The sequence below is a fragment of the Dromiciops gliroides genome, chromosome 3, assembly GCF_019393635.1.
Source record: "Dromiciops gliroides isolate mDroGli1 chromosome 3, mDroGli1.pri, whole genome shotgun sequence".
Classification (NCBI taxonomy): Eukaryota; Metazoa; Chordata; class Mammalia; order Microbiotheria; family Microbiotheriidae; genus Dromiciops; species Dromiciops gliroides.
Genome location: NC_057863.1, coordinates 623,774,594 through 623,792,956, shown reverse-complemented (window position 1 = coordinate 623,792,956; position 18,363 = coordinate 623,774,594). Strand labels below are relative to the sequence as shown.

Genomic DNA, 18,363 nt, shown 5'->3' with positions numbered 1-18,363 from the left:
CACAAATGCTAATTAGCATTATTATCACTATTAGAGTGAAGAGTCAGCACTGAATGGCTTATAATCTCCAAAGGAGGGTAGACTTGTGTGGGTCAAGGCTGTAAAGGTCAGGACACCAGCTGCATTTCCTAGCTGAGGAAACCCTCCTGCCTTACATTGATGTGCCAAGGTGTCCAGCGAAAACCAGATGGCTAAGGACACCCCTGTCAGGGGTACGGGGGGGAGATGAGATCTCTTCCCTCCTTAAGGCACAGAGGCTAGCTAGTTACTGTACCTCAGAACAAGGGGCCAACCCCCAACAAAGAATGGGAATCTGTTCTCATGGGATTCCTTAAGGGACCAAGGTTTTCTGTACCTTTACAGATCTACAGCAAGGACAGATGATTAAGGTCAGGTACTACACATACGTGGGAGGTAGACTACACATTCTGTTAAGAAATGACAGCTGCTTAATCATGGCTTCCTCTTTCCAGGGTCCCAGTGCAGCAGGCAGGGGGTGGGGCAGGAGAGATGACCACAGCTGGAGAAGCTTACATTTAAGAGCAAATGGGGCAGAGCATCCATTTCCCCCTATCTTCTGGGTAGAGATGGCATGGCTCAGGTCAGACTTAGCAAGTCTGGAGTGTGTGTGTGTGTGTGTGTGTGTGTGTGTGTGTGTGTGTGTGTGTGTGTGGCACGGGCGGGGCTGGCTTCGTCGGGGGCTCAGTTTCTTCATTTACAGGACAGGAGTAAGAACCCCAGACCCAGCTACTAAGGGGGAGGTTATAAGGATGAAGTATGGAACTCTATAAATAGAAATGACTGTCCACTACCAGGATGCACAGGCCTTTCTAGACCCAAAGCTTTCATTCCAAGCATCATGAGCTGTAAACAGGCTCCTGGATTTTTAATCTGGCTGGTTTAAACTCTTCTTGGGGGTGAGCCCAGAACTTAGGCTAACCCTCATGAGCCACACTATATGGTAGTGGTCACATTCCTGAAACGTTACCCACAAGTCCCCTGGTTAAATCTGGGCAGGAAATTAGACTGCATTCATATCTACACTGGCCAAAACGGGTCCTTCTGTTTTTTCCATTTCACTAGGGGCAGGCTGGACTATGCATCACTAATCTGTGGGCTGGCAAACACGGCAGAAGTGAGGAGATAAAACACCAGCCCCTTTCAAATGGCAACCGCAACAAAGTCCTCACTTGTTGTCACTGGTAGATGACAATTTCAGAAGAGTACCAGGGGACTGGGGTCCAGGCCTGGTGGCTAACACTCTGGGTGGCATTCTAAGGATTATTGAGCCAGCCCCGCACTCCCAAAGCTCAATCTCCACCCAAACAGATCAGCAGTGACACTGAAGCGCTTTCTCCCCAAGCTAAGAAGAGAAAGGTTTGCAGTTAAACGTGATCCCACACCCCCGTCGTAACAGCGCCTCTCTATCCATTTCTCTGCCATGTGCTAATCACAGTGGAGAGGGAAGGGTGATGGTGGCATCAATGCGCTCCCCCCTCTTGCCTGAGAAAACGGCCAAAGCAGGTGCCAGTTTTGGGCAGCTCTGACTGAATCATTCATTGGTCGGGTTCCAGGGGAAAGGCTTGTCTCCCCTGGGGCTGTTACTTTTTTGGTAGCTCGATCTGAAAAAAACAAACCGAGGGCAGCCCCATTTCCTAAGGGAACAGGAGGAATGTGACCCTGGCTCCCAGCTGACTTTCCCCTGGTTCTGGCATCACTTCGCCCTGGGTGGTGTTGCTTGTGAATTCCAGTTTGATGACAGAAAAAAAAGAACAGTAAAATCTTGGACAAACCAAACTGGTCTTGGGATGGTCTCCAGGAGGCGGCTTCAGAGCCTGTACTTTTCAAAAGAGATGATTTGAACATCCAGAAAGGGCAAGGACCAGACATTCTCTGTGACTTAGCACGCTTTGGATGTGCGAGCAGTATCACTCAGTGACGCTGCCCAGGAAGCCTGTGGAACGTGATCACTTCTTCAGACACATACCCAGTCCGGCTGGAGGCCTAGTATTTTCTCTTCTTTTTTTAACAGGAGAGGTGATGAGAAGTAGTTGGTCAGGTGGCAATGTTAGGAGGCTGAGAGCAGGAGCCAACTCTTGGACCACTGACCCACGGCAATGCAGGGTGGACCCAGACCAATGAAATCCTAGATCATTCCAATTACCAAAATTGGTCAGGTGACCTCACAGACCAAGTGGGGAGAGAGAGTTCTTGGGAAGGGGAGGTCAAGGAGGATACAGACCTTCCGTGCACTTTTCCACATGTGCTTCATGTAGGCGTAAGTCACCTGGGGATGGACAGTTGGCAGGGGATGGTCTAGCTGTCGAGAAGGGTCGACTCCCAGGAGCAGAACTAATGTTTTATGAGCAAGCGCCTGAAGAACAAGACGAGGAGAATGGTTATAAACAGGTTTGGAATAAGAGCGCAGCCCGTCTTGATACCAGTCTTGGTGGGAAGCAGTCGGATAGACAGTACTCACCAATCTTCCACTCTTGCCACATAAACTCGCGTATTTAAGCCAAGTTCTCATGTCCTCGTGGGGGTTGACAACGAGGGACCGCACCATGAGTATTCTCTGCCAATCTTCAACAATCCGCTGGCAGCCCTGAGTGACGACAGGTTTGGAAGTATGAATTAGCCTCTGTCCATGGTCTCACATCAATGTTCTCCCCTGTCCACCCCCTAGCCCCCAATCCCTGAATAACCAGGAAGATCCTTTAGTAAGAGATTTGATTTTGCTACCTTCAGACTGAACAAGCACACCATCTCATAATTCTCTTGTGGGCAGTTAAAAAAAATGACTCCTTATTGCTGAATATACACTCGCACATACGTGTACACACAGATACTCACACTGGACTGAAATTCCAGACTGAAATGTGGCCTAAAAAGTGCCACGTGTGTGCACACGCAAACTATTTTTCAACTTAAAAAGGAAAAGTATGAAGTCCTAGTAAGGAGGTTAAATGCATCTCATCACTTGGATCACACAATTAATAAGCGTTTATAGAGGGCTTACATGATGTGCCAGGTTCTGTGTTGGTCACTGGAGATAAAATACAAGGAATGTGAAGCAGCCTCTACTCCCAGGGAACTCACACTCCCCCAGGGAGCATAAAGAACAAACACATGAAGGCCAACACAAATCAATCTGAGGTAGGCATAGAGGGCACTTAGCAATGGGGGCATGGGGAGAGGAGGAATTCTCTAAGTGCTTCATGCCCACGGCGGTGCCCGAGCTGCTTCTTAAAGACAGAGAGGGGTTCTGTGAAGCTGAGGCGCCGCAAGGATGGCCACAGCAAGAGCACAGAGGCAGAAGATTAGAGGCTCCCGGGAGAGGAGCAGGGAAAAGGCCAGCCTGGCTCATCCCCCACACAGGGAAGAAAAGGGACGACGGCTGAGCCCAGCTTGTAAGGGCCTTTAAAAAGCCAAACAGTTTTCTGCTCTGTCCTGGAGGCAACAGGGAGCCACTGAGCAGACCGAGGACAGGAGTCACATGGTCACATTGCTCTGTTATCTGGCAGGAAGAGCAATTGGGAGGCTGTGGCTATGATGCAGGGGAAAGGTGATGAGGGACACACCTGAGGTGGTAGATATGGGGAAGAACAAGGCTTTATGAAGTGCTTCCAGTGAGCCAGGCCCCTGTAGAAATGTTTTCACTTTATCCTTACAACATCCCTCCCAAAATGCTCTGCTGAGGAGGGCAGAGAGGTTTGGAATAACGCCTGTGGAGAAGGAGATGGGGCATCGAGTAGGGGGGAATGCCAGGACTGCCTCAGGGTCATGAAGCCCCATTCAAGCGGGACGCCATGGAATTGGGAATGTGTTCAGTCAGCACAGCTGTGCGTGCAGGAGGTGAGCAGTGGGGATACTTCAGGATGAGGTTTGCCATGACCTGGGTGGAGACAGGACTAGTGAGGGAAGGATTCAAGAGCACGGTCACTAACTGGAAAGGGCAGAAAGCCCAGGCACGGGATCGTGGCTTTGAAGCTGCTAAGTCCAGGCCTCTCATTTTACAGGCTTTTGAATCCAGCTTTTTGGGCAGGGCAACAAGGGTTAAGTGACTTGCCCAGGGTCACACAGCTAGTAAGTGTCAAGTGTCTGAGGCTGGATTTGAACTCAGGTCCTTCTGAATAATCCAGGGCCGGTGCTTTATCCACTGTGCCACCCAGCTGCCCCCTCAGGCCTCTGATTTTACAGATGAGAAAATGGAAGCCAAGAGATAGTGGGTGACTTTTTCAGGGTCATACAGCAAGTCAGTATCTAAGGTAGGATTGAAACCCAAGTCCTGACTCCAAGCTACTATCCAGGGGCTCTGGCCTCTCCTGCTGGAGATGGGATCACCAACCTACGAGCTCCTGACTGTCACAGTTACAGGAAGAGTAACCCATGAGCAAGAAAAGACCTGAATTTTAGGTCTGGCTGGTGATGGGACTTGGCACATCACCTCCCCCCTGGGGCCTCAATGTCCTCCCCTGTGGAATGAGGGACAGGAACTGATGGTCTTTGGCATTTATTCCAATTCTAGAATTCCATGAAGTCATCAACTTTTGACTTCCAGACTCCAAGCCCTAAGTGGCAGCTGTCTGGCTACCATAGCTGCTTTCTATTTCCATAGTATACCATCAACAAAAGCCACATTTTCACACCACAATGCCACGCTTTACTTTGGGGCCTGGGCCACAGTGTCCTTCCAACCCAAGAAGTACAAAAACAACAATGGTTTATAAAGTTAGAAAAACAGAAAGTACCAAGAGTGATTCTGTTATTGTTAAGGAATCCCACTTTTTGTCAGTTTCTTCCAGATGCTAAAATAATTTGGCCCCTTCCAATGATGGCTATGGGAGTCCATATTGGATTGAGGCTACTGGAGAAAGGCCTGAGCTCCACCCAGGCCTGGCCCAGGGCTTTCACTTCTGAGTCTGTCCTGGGACCAAGTTTTGCTTCTTATAGCATGAGGAAAATCATCAGATTTCTGATTTGGACACGGCGGCACCCCAATCATGAGTGGCACTTAAAAGTGAGGGTGCATGTGGTCAGAGAGGAAACATTGCTTCATGGAACCTTTGTCCAGGGCTCAAAAACTTTCCACCCAAACATCGGGCAGCCATTTCATAATGACTAAGAAAATGCTATAAAAATGTAAAAGAACTGTATGTGCTTTTGTTCAGGATCATAAACAGCTGAATTCAGAGAGGTCTCCTTGCCCAGGGCCACCCTCCCTCCCTCTCCAGTGGAATGTGCTGGGAAGCCTGCTCGGAGTCAAGGAGCTCTGTCCAGCTTCCTGCATGACCCAGAAAGCACAGAGCCGCCTCTGCTCAGGAAGCTGCACACCCCATGGTACCAAGCAGCCGAGAAAACCTCCGGGGTGGGGGTTCAGGACTCTCAAGCCCAGGGCACCATCGGTTCAAGAAGAAGGTAAGAGGTCTCAGGAAATAAATGTTTTATGTGTGTGCTCACTCCCTGCCAGCCTTTAGCCAAGCAATGGAAGGATTTTTTGTCCTTGAGGGACCTGCCTTAAAACGTATAAACAAGGGAATTCAAGGAGCTTCACTTGGCCAACCTGTGCTCATCCAGGTGGTCTAAGTGATGTGATGAACACAAGGAAAAGCCCCTTCCAAAGGCCCAGCAGCAGGGCAGTATTTTCAGCAGAGGCGGCTGCTCAGTGGGAGTGACAAGCCACCAGAGAGCTTGGGGAGGGACACAGATGTGGCCAGCTCCCAGCACTGGGGGCCTAACTGCCTTCTTTGGTTTCTCCCCTATCAGCCTGCCCACAAGTGCCAGACAGAAAACGTCAACGAGTGCTCTGTCCTTGGGAGGCCGCAGAGGAATGTGGCTTTGAACGTAAGGGCCATGAAGGCAGGCAGGCTGCCCGTCCGTCTGAGCTCAGCTCTGTGCTTCCTCCAGGCCTGGGCTGTGTGTTTAATCGCTATTTATGGCCTCAGGTGTAAGTTAAACGTTGGGGGGGGGGGGGGGGGCAGGCAAAGGCACGGGCCACTCCAAGGGTTGTGCCCACGCACTCCTCCTCCCCAGCTTCCTTACCTGCAGCCTCTCCCACCAGATCTGGCGGATGATCTCACGCCGCTCCGGGACAAGTTTATATTGGATAACTTCCTCCAGCTCTGAGAGCATATGGCAGGAAACCATTGCCTGAAGGAAGCAAAGCACATTCCATCCTAATCACTGCATGAGGAATTCAGAACAGAGGAGCAGCTCACAGGGGCCCTTCTGCTGTCAGGGTATCTGCTGACCAGGCCAGGCCCAGGCATGATTCCAAGGACCCGTAAGCCCCAACAGCTCACTGTGGGGACGTATTGCAAAGAGGCCAAGGACAGGAGGCTGTCTCGAGGGTCTCCCACTCACCCCATAGGCCCGGCTGTAGCTTTCTCCCGCCATGGCTGTTAGCTCAGCGTCCAGCAGGTCCCTGGCCTTGTCGATGCACTAGAGAAAGGGAGAAATAGACACTCTGATGTGCGGCCCTAGCTGCAGGGTGCTGGAGTCACCACTGGCATTTCTGGGTTCCCCAGTGAGGGGCAGAGACCGCCCACCCATCCCATTGTGGGGAAGTAGAAGACAAAGGAGAGAATTCACCTAAGAGGGAAAGAAACCCCTTCTCAGGTCTGATGGCCTTGAAAAACAAGTCATCTCTCCATCAAAGAGGGAAATGTGAAGCGAGCATCCCAAGACACAAGGAACCTGTCCCGGCTCAGGGGAGGCCTGTAACCGAGGGACAGTGAGGCCACTGTGGACCCGGCACAGACCTTGATTGGTGCTCCCAGGCCGGGGGATTTCACCAGAGTGGGTACTCCCTGCAGTGCCACAGGTCTCACTCTTGGAGAGCCACTGCAGGGACGTGTGTGTGTGGTGGTGGGGGGGGGGGGCCCAGCATCTCTGGAATCAACCAGGCTGGGCCTGGAAGACAGGCATATCTGCCCTGCTCCCAGGCCTATTCCCAAAGCCCTTCTGGCTCACCAGCACCAGCTAGAGTTTGCCCTCGGTGGAACGGCATTCAAGAACTAAAGATGCCATTGGAGCTAAACCTTAGGAGGGCCGTGGAATCATTACTGTCCTCCACTGTCTGGAGCAGCTGTCTCTGGGTTCCAGCTTAGCCACATGACTGCCTGGCTGTCTATGCTTATGAAACAGAAAAGGCTTTAGGGAAGAACCCAAATGGACCGAAACCCTGCCCACTCCAGGAGTCGCCTCTTCACTGGGTTTTTCAGAATTCCCCAGCACTCATGCCTGCGTGCCCGGCAATGGGCACCGTGGGCGCTGGACGCTTCTGCCTGTGTGGGCCCCTCCCAGAGGGGCCTCTCCGCCTTGGCGGTGGGACTGCAGCTCTGTCCTAGTCTGTGCCATCAATTTAAAAACCTTGTATCCATAGCGTTTCCTTGTTAAAATGTTTAAGGTTAATTACCAAACCCTCATCCCTTGTGTGCTCGGATCATTTATCCAAAGCACGTCTGGGGCCTGCCAGGGTTGATTTGATTACTCTATTGTCTAATTCTGCAAGTCAGCGCAGAATTTTCAAATAAAGTGTCAGCTTCCCTGGAAAGTCATCAAAGAGTGAAACAACTGCACGGCCAAAAAAGGACCTGGGGACTGATAGCAGCCGCAGGGTGAAACTATTCATTCACTGCCTGAATTCTACTCAAGAGAAATGCCCAGACTCTGTTCTCTCCAAGGGAAGCTAGGACAAAGAAGACTGACAAGAGGGAGCAGAATGAAGAGGGGCACGCCCTGGTGGGCCCGGGCCCTCTCTGGCCTTCAGGTGGCCCCTGTCTCTCAAGGGTAAACAAGGCCCGCAGTGAGCAGCAGCTGCCGTGAAGGCAGACTCAACAGGCCCAGGAGAGCAATCCTCAGGTCCCCACTGGCTTCAGGGGAGGACCCAGAATCAAGGTCATTGGAAAGGAAACTCAAAGGGGGAATGGAAGGACAGATCATGAGGACCTGGGGGGGAAACTGGGGGGGAAAGTCAAAAGGAATGAGAGGGATGTGGATTTGCTCCTGGGAACACAAAGGCCTCCTTCAGTCTCCTAGGCTGCTCACCTTTAGAGATGGTGTGTTATTAGCCCCCCTGCCCTAAATCAGGTGGGAAGGGGCAGTGATGAGGAGGGTGGGTTTTACCTGCTGGGCCAGTGAGAAGAGGTCCTGATGCAGAGCCAGCACGGCTCTGTAAAAGGCCCCGTCGTGCGTGTCCCGGGGGATCATGCAGGTGTATTCCTCCATGCTGTCCCACTGACCTGCACCAACAGTAGAGGAAGCGACTGAACCATACCTTCTCAGCAGACCCAGGCTTCACAGACAAGCGAACAGTGTCCAAACACTCCTTGATTCCAAGGGCCGAGGGGGTAGATTTCTGACACTATCAACAACAGGAAGGGAAATCTCTACTCCTCACCATTAAGCCAGGGTGTAAGACGGCCCTGGGGAGCCAGAGAAAAGCCAAACGCACCTGAAGGGTTGTTACCCGGATGAGGCACTAGGCTAGACAAAGAGCTTGGCCAGCTCTCCCCCTCACTGGAGGCTCTCAGAAAGCAATGGAAAGCTAGGCTAGGCCGTGGCACAGAGGTCCCTATGTCATGCTAGGCACTTGATGGCTGAGGGAAAGACTAGCCAGGAAGAGTTATTCACTTCCCCGAGGAGAACGAGCAGACATCAAACCCCGGTATTTCCAAAGCCATCTGCAGAAGAGATAGTAGCTTCATTAGCTGCAAAATGCAGGGCTGCAATTTTACAAGGCATTTCCCTGCCTTTTACTGAGGAACAGCAGCCCATCCATTCTCCCTGCCCCTGGGCAAAAGCAAACAGTGAAAGATGACTCCTCAGGAAGCAATTTGTTTTTGAAAAATGTTTTGGGTTGAGCCCAGTGCTCACTGAAGGAAAGGGACAAGCTTCAAGACTCAAGTGAGGCCGAATAGAGGTGGAGGTGAAGCAATCTTTCGCTAGGTACCACATGACCTACAATCGCCCTTCTCCCCACGTCACCAGGCTTCTCTGGACTGGACACTGCTAGTCGTCATCAGTCTGGGGCTTGGTGACACAAAGCCGCTGATTACAGGCAAGCTTCACACTAAACCCAATCTTCCTGACTCGTCCACTCTGGGGTTTGGTCATTTCACCACGGTCACAGTAGTCAGAAACCGCCCAGCACAGAGAGTTTTGACTCTTCTGCAGAGCGGGCCTTTGTCCGTGGTGCCATGGTGCTTGCCCACAAACTCACTGGTCCCAGACGACACTTTACCTAAACCCCAAGCAGCCGCAGCAGCCATCCGGGCCATTTTAGCTTGAATCTCATCGTTGACCAAGGTCCACTTCTCACAGCACTGCTGGTGGAGCTGTCCCCTTAAGGAAGAGATAAGTGTCAGTCGAGGCCAACAGAAACAATGGCTGGAGACGGCCAGCCTCCCCTTCTAGCCACTATGGATCTAGTGAAGGCTTACAAGGGGAGGGGTGTTAACAGAGGACACGGGCCAGGGCTCCATGGGACCAGGTTCTCTCATGCGCCCACTTCACAGACCAAGTCACCCATGTCTCGACCCTTTGCTTCTGTGGCCAGATTTCTTGATTTACGTCATTGGCTCTGAGGGTGAGCTCAGCTTCTCCATGAAGCCTTCTTGACTCTGCAGCTGCCAGGATCCCTCCCCCACCAACAGCACTTTGTACCTATTGTGTATCAATGCCTGAACACGGACTGGAAGTCTCCCTTGATAGAATGTAAGGCTCTTTGAGGGTAGAGGCCATTCTGCTTCTGTCTTGACAAGGTCAGTAGCTGGCACACACAGGTGCGTGATCAGTGCACTGTCTTCTGAACATGTCTGCTTGGACATGCAGAGTAGGCTCAAGGCCATGACTCTGAGGGGTCTGGGCCAGGGAAATTGCCTCCCCAACTGAAATCAGCGCCCTAGGTACAGAGGAACCTAACGGGAATCTACATTTAGAAGTGAGTGCACTGAGGCAGCTAGGTGGTGCAGTAGATAGAGCATCGGTCCTGGATTCAGGAGAACCTGAGTTCAAATCCGGCCTCAAACACTTAACACTTACTAGCTGTGTGACCCTGGGCAAGTCACTTAACCCCAACTGCCTCACTAAAAAAAAAAAAAAAAGAGAAGGGGCCCAGCAAGTGCAGGCAAACCCCTGGAAGGTGGCTAGGGAGTCAAAGGAAGAGAACAGGACACAACACCATACCACCTGAGTTCTGCAGTTCTAACATCAAATCCAAAGAGATGGCAAACCACTGCACTCATGAGGGGGACAGTGCTAAGTCTTGTCGGCACCTGAAGGTGCTCCCTCTTCCCGTTTTGGGCTGTCCGACACAAAACGCAGCGAGCCTGATTGTTCAGTGTGGAGCTTCTCCAATGGCTCAGCGCATGCTTGGATGTCACGGCCCCTCCTTGGCTGAGGGCGCTGTGATTGCTCCCTGATCTGGACCCTGACTCTTGTGGCTGAGCTTGTGGTACAAGATAAATATGAGGAAGGGGAGCGAGCCGAGGCACCTGTTGGCCATTACTGTATAGGCTAATGACAATGAGGTGACATGTCAAAAGGGATGGTATTTTGCACTCCCAAAGAGACAGGGAAAAATATGCACTTCCTCGATGTTGGGAGGGTGGAGGTGACCCAACACCATTGGTGGCAGAGTTGAACGGGGCACAAAGCACAGGAGGGTCAGAGTCAGCGTGTCCAAAACAGAACTCATTCTCTTCCCTTCCAGACTCATGAATTCTTTCTGTTGAGGGCACCACGCTGCGTCCGAGTCTCCTGGGCATGAGACCTTGGCACCATCAGCTTCTCATTCTCTAATGTCACGTATCTGATTGGTTGTCAAAGCCTGCCCAAGTCCCCTTCTCCCCACTCCATGTCCGTTTTTTTTTTAGTGAGGCAATTGGGGTTAAGTGACTTGCCTAGGGTCACACAGCTAATAAGTATGTCAAGTGTCTGAGGCCGGATTTGAACCCAGGTCCTCCTGACTCCAGGGCCAGTGCTCTATCCACTGCGCCACCTAGCTGCCCCTCCACTCTGTGTCACCACTCCATTTCAGGCCTTTATCCCCGCTTGCCTCCACTACAGCCTGAAGTCTCTTCTCTCTCCAATCCATCCTACATTCAAGTGCCAAAGCCCAGGCCTGACCACATCGCTCTCCTGCTCAATAAGCCCTGTGTCGGGGCAGCTAGGTGGCGCAGTGGATAGAGCACCAGTCCTGGAGTCAGGAGTACCTGAGTTCAAATCCGGCCTCAGACACTTAACACTTACTAGCTGTGTGACCCTGGGCAAGTCACTTAACCCCAACTGCCTCACTTAAAAAAAACAAAACAAAAAAACCAAAAAAAACCCAAAACAATCAATAAGCCCCGTGTCTCCCTTTTACCCCAGCAGTAAGTAAGTATCAGCTGCACTGCTGGGCTCTGGAAGCTGGTGCCAGTCTCCCTGGTCAGGCTTGTTCTCTGCTGCTCCCGTTCATGTGCTCTTGCTGCTCCTCCTCCATGATCCTACACGCCCCATCTCCCCAAGCCCAGAAAACACTCCTTCCTTACCCTACCTTCTTAGGGTTACCATCTTCCCCCAAGGCTCAGCTCAGGCTCAGGCTCCTCTATTGATCCCCTTGTGTTCACCTTGTACCTGCTTATGTATGCACATGTTGTCTCCTATCGAATGGAGGCTTCCCAAGGTGGGGAGGGGGCTCACTTTCTGTCTCTCTAACAGGGCAGAGCACAGGTGCAGAAAGAATGCTTGGTGACTGACTGACCGATGACCTAACCCTGCCACTAAAATGCCAGTGTAAGAATGACAAGAAGACAAGGGCAGGCAGGATGGGCCTCCATGGATCGGTTTCCTTCATAGGCTCAAAGGACACAGGCCGGCCACATGTGATTCTGACTCTAGGAGGAGTGGGGCTGGCCTCTGCCTATCTCCATATGAGCGCACACCAGCCTTTGAACTTTCTTTCAAAGATGAAAAACAAACACCAAATGGAAGGACTTGAAATGGAACTATTCTCTACAAATCACAGCCTGTTTTAAGGCCTTTGAAAAATGTTCTGATGCTCAATAGCTGTGAGTGAATTTACAAACACCAAAACAGCCCATCAACAGATGAATCTCTGGGACGTAGTCAATAAACTTCTTACCCTCTGACCCAATGATACCACTATGAGGCATTTAGCACAGAGGTCAACACTACAGGAGAAGGTCCCATATATGGCAAAATATTCACAGCTGTACCTTTTGTGGTATTACGAAACTTGTAACAAGCAGGTATTGGGTGGCTAGTGGCTGAACAAACTGTGGCACAAGAATGTGAGGGAATTTTATTGCACTCAGAGAAATGACTTTCTCTATGAAACTTTCAGAGAGACTTGGGAAGATCTGTATGGACTGATGCAGGGCAAAGAAAGCAGAACCAAGAGGAGAGTCTGCAATGAAGTGAAGGTTTCAGAATTCCAACCAAAGCCGTGGACAATCTGAATTCCCAAAGACTGATGGTGAGAGGCCTACTTCTAACGTACAGAGAGGTGGTAGACCAGGTGTGGAATGTGGTCAAACACAGTCAATGAGTGTCCCCTTATTTTGTTCAACTGCACTTAGGGCTCTATGGAGGGAGGGCTGGGAGGGGATAGTTTTGGGAAATGACAGTGAAGTCATGGAAAAGACCAAGCCAAATAAGGCTGAGGTGGGGCTTTCAGGGTAAAAGGTGAAAAAGGTAAATCTCCAACAGGCTTACCATTCTCCCAAGGCCTCCAGGCAGCGCATCCGGCCCAGCATGAGCTCAGGGTCATCTTTGTTTGTGTCCATCTTTTTATCGTAGGCAACCAGGGCATCTTCCCATTCGTGGAGTTTTTCATACCAGGTAGCCTGGATCTCCTGTCAGGTAAGGAAGACAAAGAGGAGTCTTAGCTACCACCCCTGTACTCATAGGGAGTCCTCAAGTACTCCCCAGAGTGTGCTACAGCTGGGACACACTGCACACCATGCATTCTTCTTAGGTGTCGGATTGTGTGCTTGATTTGAATAGCACATTGTGGGTGACATTTAATTTCCTGGTTTATTCAAGTCTGTGTTTGGGCAAAGAGTTTCAACATCCTTGGAGGCAGCTGATTTGGTCCAGGCCCGAAATGCCGGTGCCTCTGTGGAACATCAGAAACGATGCCAGGATATTCTGAGAGCAAATGCTGGCCTGCATTTCTTCTCCCTACACCTCCCTCCCTCCCTCGGGGACTCAAGTCAGCAGAGCAGGAGGATATGGGGCCCTGGGGCTGGTGAAGGGTGGGAGGGCAGACCTTCTCTGCTGCCCAGGCCTCCCTGATACCAGTGCTGGAGGTGGGCTCAGCTAGCAGGAGTGGCAGCTCCCTTGGGGGTGTTGTGATCTAACCTCATAATTGTAGGATGACAGGCTGTGCTTTGCACAATCACTGGCCATAAATGAGCACACATCTGCTGGAGCAGACGCCTCCCTCCTTTCAGCTCTTTAATCTCTGGCTTTTTCCTTCATGGAGTCTAACTTTGAGGAAATAAAAGAAGTCTGCTTGGAAATCTTTGGAGATTTTCCCCTGTCTCTGGATGCTCCACCAATGTTCCCTCTGGCTGAGTCCCTGGCAACTCTGCCTGTGGCAGGGACCAAGGATGAATTCCATGATGTGCCTGTGGGTCCTGGGCAGAGCTGCTGCCACGCTGAGGCTCCGGGTCTTCCACGTGAGCACCATGGAGTCAAGTGGAGCCTTAAAGCAACAGAAGCTGACTCTCCAGGAGCATGTTCACAATTCAAGGAGACTGGCTTGTTTTTATGAGCTTTCCCTGCCTATTCCCAACCTGTGCTCCTCTTCATATTCCCAGCTGAATTTGTCTTTTGGGTTCTGGTACCCCGAGTCCAAGCGCTTCAGCCGAGACAGGGCAGATGCTGTCCAGAGATTTACTTCGTATACTGACAGTGGCATTCTGGGCCTGGCCTGGGAAACAGAAGTACCAGGAGAAGCACCAGCTTTTTGAACTCTTCATAGAATTAAATCCCTACCTATGCCAGTCTTGACCCTGAAGAAGAGATGAGAAAAGGTATCCTTCTCTTCTTTGAAGAGGTGGGGGACTACAAGTGTGGAACAAGGCATACACCACCACACTCAATTGATGTGTAGGTCTGTCTTGCTGAACCCTCCCTCCCACCCCTTTTCTTTCCTCTTCTTCATATTTATCATAAGGGATGGTTTTCTGGGAAGGGGAAAGATAGATTTGAAATGAAGGTGGCATAAAAGCAAAGGATGACAAACATGAAAAGACCAATTCAAATGCCCTCTTTTTCTATAAAAGGTCCCCCAAATCCCCAGCTAGGAATCTTGACTTTCCAGGCCAAAGACTCCTCCTCTTAAACCCTGCTTGTGTCCTTTTTCCTTTGGAGGATTTTCTTTGTGAGATCAAGACCCATATGAAGGAAAGTGGAAGTGATCTCAAAAAACGATGGCACTTTTCCAAATGCGGTTCTTGGTATATATAAAACCCAGGTCTGCACATGTATTTGCAAACCAACTGAAAACATTTCTGGGACCACTAATCTGCCTCCGTGCCACCTAGGGAGTGGCACACCACACCAAACATTTCTTAGCACCTCTCCTCCTTCCACGCAGGAGGCCACTTGGACTTGTGTTGCCGTGGGGGAATTGGGGGAGACGAGAAAGGGTGGATTTGTCTTTTTTCTAAGGTTCAGCAATGGGATTTGGGTGTATTCTAGTTCTTTGTGTTGGTGTCTTGGCCCTCTGCTAGACCGTGAACTCTCTGAGCACAGGGACTGAGCCTTGTCCAATCTCTGGGGTTGGCTTCCTTATGCAACCCAGGAGTGCAACGTAGGAGTGGCTTCCTCCACTCACACCAGGCACTCACTCAGTTTTCATTCTCAATATCTGCTGTTCAGAAAGGTCATTTTTCATGTTAAATGTCGATGGGCCCTCTTGCTTGTGGCAGCACTTGGGCTGGACCAGCTCTGACTCCTGCTGTCCATTCCTAATCTTATAGGCTGGAACAGGGCCATTGCCTGCATTCCCCACAGTTTCATTGTAGTTGGCAAAAAAGGGAAGAACTAGAGAGAAGATGAACCACAAAGAGACCACTTAAGCATTCAAACACAGACAAAATGTTTAAATTCTTTTTCCAGGGTGCATTGGTGGCACTGTGCTCTGCCAACAGCCCTGAATTCCTGGTAGGCCTCTCTGCATGCTGCTGTGGGCAGCAGGGGAGCTCAGATACCTGATCAGGTCAGGGGTCAGAGGGAGGAGGAAGAGGAGGGCAGGATTCTACACAAAAATGGGAAGGTTTATGTGGTGAACCACACTGAGATCTAGTGAGAAGGTACTTAGGTCAGTTGTGCTCAGGGAGAGGAGGCTCTGACAAGAAACCCAAATTCTGGTGGGGCTCCAGAGTGCTAAACACAAGACACAAAAAGCAAACCAGGGGTTTCTCCCGGGCAACGTTCCTCAAGGTAAGAGCTACTCAGAGAGTGAGAAAATGTCTACTTGCCGGTGGCACCTGGGTCACCGTGGCTGATCTCTGGTGAACCAGCTTTCTATAGTGACTTTCTTTCAACCAACACAGCCTGGCCTAGCCTGAGAGGATGCCAAAGGAAAGTGCAACCTATTCTGGGGGAGATCCAGGATTCCTCTTAGCCCTGTCTCTTCCTTCCACAAAATGACCTGTGGTCAAGATGGATGGCAAACTGCCCTCAGGAGCATATCAGAACCTGCAGACATGTTTTCTGAGTCTAGTGGCAGAAGGAAATGGGCTGAAGACACCAGCAGATGCTACATGAATAGCCTTGATTCAGGGTACGAATGCTTGGGTTCAGCATAAGGAAGTCAGAGACAAGCGTGTTGGGTATTCTCAGTGGACCGTGGATTAGGGCATGTCAGAGCAAAAAGAATCCTCATCTCGGGAAGCTCTCTGCCAGCCACAGAATCTCCCTGATTCCCAAAGAACTCAATACAGAGTTGATGGAATCCACATTACTGGCGATATCCCCAGTCCAAAAGATAAGGTCATACAGAGGAATGGAAAAACGGAAGCACAGTAATAATGACCTTATATTACATTAGACCAAAAGATTCTTGAGGGCAGCTCCATGGCCTAGTGGACAAAGCACTAGTCTTGGGAGTCTGAAAGATCTGAGTTCTAATCTTGTCTACGGCACTTACGGGTTGTGTGATCTTGAGCAAAGCAGTGAAAATCTCTTTGCCTCACTTTCCTATCTATAAAATGGGCATAACAGCACCTATCTCACAGAGTTGTTGTGAGGATAACATAGAAGGTGCTTTAAAAACCGTGAAGCACCATGTAAATGCTAGTGATTATTTCTGTTTTAGAATGCTGTGCTTATCACAGTTCTCTCTTTTTTTTTTGGGGGGGGGGGTGTGGGGGGAAGGCAATGAGGGTTAAGTGACTTGCCCAGGGTCACAAAGCTAGTAAGTGTCAAGTGTCTGTAGCACAAGGCCTCTTCTCCCTGTTGCACAGCTGATGAGACTAAGTGTCTGAGGCCGGATTTGAACTCAGGTCCTCCTGAATTGAGGGCCGGTGCTTTATCCCCTGCGCCACCTAGCTGCCCCCATGGTTTTCTCTTTCAAGAGAGGGAGAGAGTGATGCCAAGGGAGGACAACAAATGAGATGAGATCACTTGGGAAGACGAACCTGACCCCCAGGCCAGGGCTCTGTCCGCTCCCCATATCCTGCTGTTTTTCCAAGCAAAGTGAAGGACTCACCAGCTCTCCAAAGTGCTTCATGGCGTACTCCAGCACCCCAGCAGCCGCCTCTGGCTGCTGCAGCTTGTTGTTGATGCTAGGAGAACAAAGAGAAGGTGATTATCCTCACAGAGCTGGGGGTGGATCCCACACACAGAAGCCCACCTCTGCAGGAGAATTGGGGAGAGAACGTCAATGGAAAGGTCAGCCGGAATGATCTCATCCAGGGTGATGCAATCAGGGAGGGCTGTGTTCCTCAGCCCTTGGTAGACTGACGTCTCCTTCCCTGACCCAAGCCTGTCAGCCTGGCCTCCAGGATGCTTGCCACAGGCCAGAGACCACCTGGTCTCTGCAACACAGAAACAACTTTCCCAGTGATAAGCTGAGCCTGCAGAAGCGCCCTCCTCTGGGACTCTGCCCACCCGAGGGAAGCTGCTCATCCAACGCATCCCCTGCTTTCAGTAATCAGGGCAGCTGAAAATAAGACCAAAGCAGCCATGTGTGTAAGTGACCGAAAGCTACACGCAGGCCCCTCACTGTGGCCGGGGGCTCTGAGCGTGCTCTCCCAGCAGGCCTCTGGCAGTCTGGTCACTGTCCTTGCCAAATGCAGACTTCTTCTCTTTATCCCCATGCCCACCTTCCCACCTTTTCTTCTGGATTAGACTGAGGGGGTAGGGGAGAGAAGGGATGCTTTGTTCTGTACAAGGCTTGGCGCACAGTAGGTACTGATATTTCTTGAACTGAGTCACAGAGGCCACATCTGCAATTGGGTTCAGATGGTAATGTATAAGGAACGAAGCCTGGCTTTGGCCCTGGAGGGGCAAGATCTAGCCCCCACAGGCCTCAGTGCTCTCTCCTGTACAATACAGGAGTTGGCCTACAGGCTCTGTAAGGGGCTCTCCAGTCCTAGGACTCTCGGAGTTTCCTACCCTTTTTTCCTGGTACCTTTCACTTGCAATAGTCATGCTGCCTTCATTGGCTTCCGTAGGCCTAATTGGGGCAAGGCGCATGTGGCTACTTGAGCAACTAGTGTCTCCAGTGAAGAAATGGGCCAGGGGCCTTGGGAGGACTGGGGTCTGAAGCCAGTTCCGTGGGGATGCTGCAAAGGAGAGGGGCCGCTAAGCCAGGAAGGCTGTGCAGATTAGTAAGGCTTCTGTTCCAAGTGCCCGTACTGGAAAGTGAACAGCTCTTATACCCAAGCACCGGCCAGGAGCCCGAGTTACAGAGGGAAGAGGGAGACTGAAGATTCAGAGAAAAACTTTTAGGTGGGGAGCAACAGCTGAAGTGGCAACACAGGTACCAAAAGACAGTTCACCTCGGGCAGCTAGGGGACGCAGTAGATAGTACTGGATTTGGGAGTCAGAAGATGTGAATTCAAATCCCATTTTCGACACTAGCTATGTGGCCCTGGGCAAGTGTCTTCTCCTTTCTTGGTCTCAGTTTCCTCTTCTGTAAAATGGGACGATAGTGTCTACCTCACAACCTAAGTAAAAGCACTATAAAAAACACAACCCACTCTGGATGGCAGGACAAGTACACAATTCATGGCTCCCGGATGCCCAAGATGTCAGTGAGATAAAAATGAGTTAATATTTTTAAATGGTGCTAGAAAAGCAAATCCTCTGGACTCACTCCAGCTGGAATTGGGGTCAGTG

At 50.8% G+C, this 18,363-nt stretch overlaps 1 protein-coding gene across 2 annotated transcripts in view; it reads right to left on the bottom strand.

The window, feature by feature from the left end:
- MTOR (mechanistic target of rapamycin kinase) overlaps positions 1 to 18,363 on the bottom strand; it is a 113,081-nt gene that overhangs the window by 29,777 nt on the left and 64,941 nt on the right. For both annotated transcript variants that reach the window (XM_043992307.1, XM_043992308.1), the window contains exons 29-36: positions 16,730 to 16,805; positions 12,721 to 12,860; positions 9,245 to 9,345; positions 8,128 to 8,243; positions 6,364 to 6,441; positions 6,043 to 6,150; positions 2,480 to 2,605; positions 2,243 to 2,374 (exon numbers count right to left, since the gene is read on the bottom strand). In XM_043992307.1, coding sequence (XP_043848242.1) covers positions 2,243 to 2,374; positions 2,480 to 2,605; positions 6,043 to 6,150; positions 6,364 to 6,441; positions 8,128 to 8,243; positions 9,245 to 9,345; positions 12,721 to 12,860; positions 16,730 to 16,805 — 877 coding nt within the window. The remainder of the gene's footprint in view (positions 1 to 2,242; positions 2,375 to 2,479; positions 2,606 to 6,042; positions 6,151 to 6,363; positions 6,442 to 8,127; positions 8,244 to 9,244; positions 9,346 to 12,720; positions 12,861 to 16,729; positions 16,806 to 18,363) is intronic.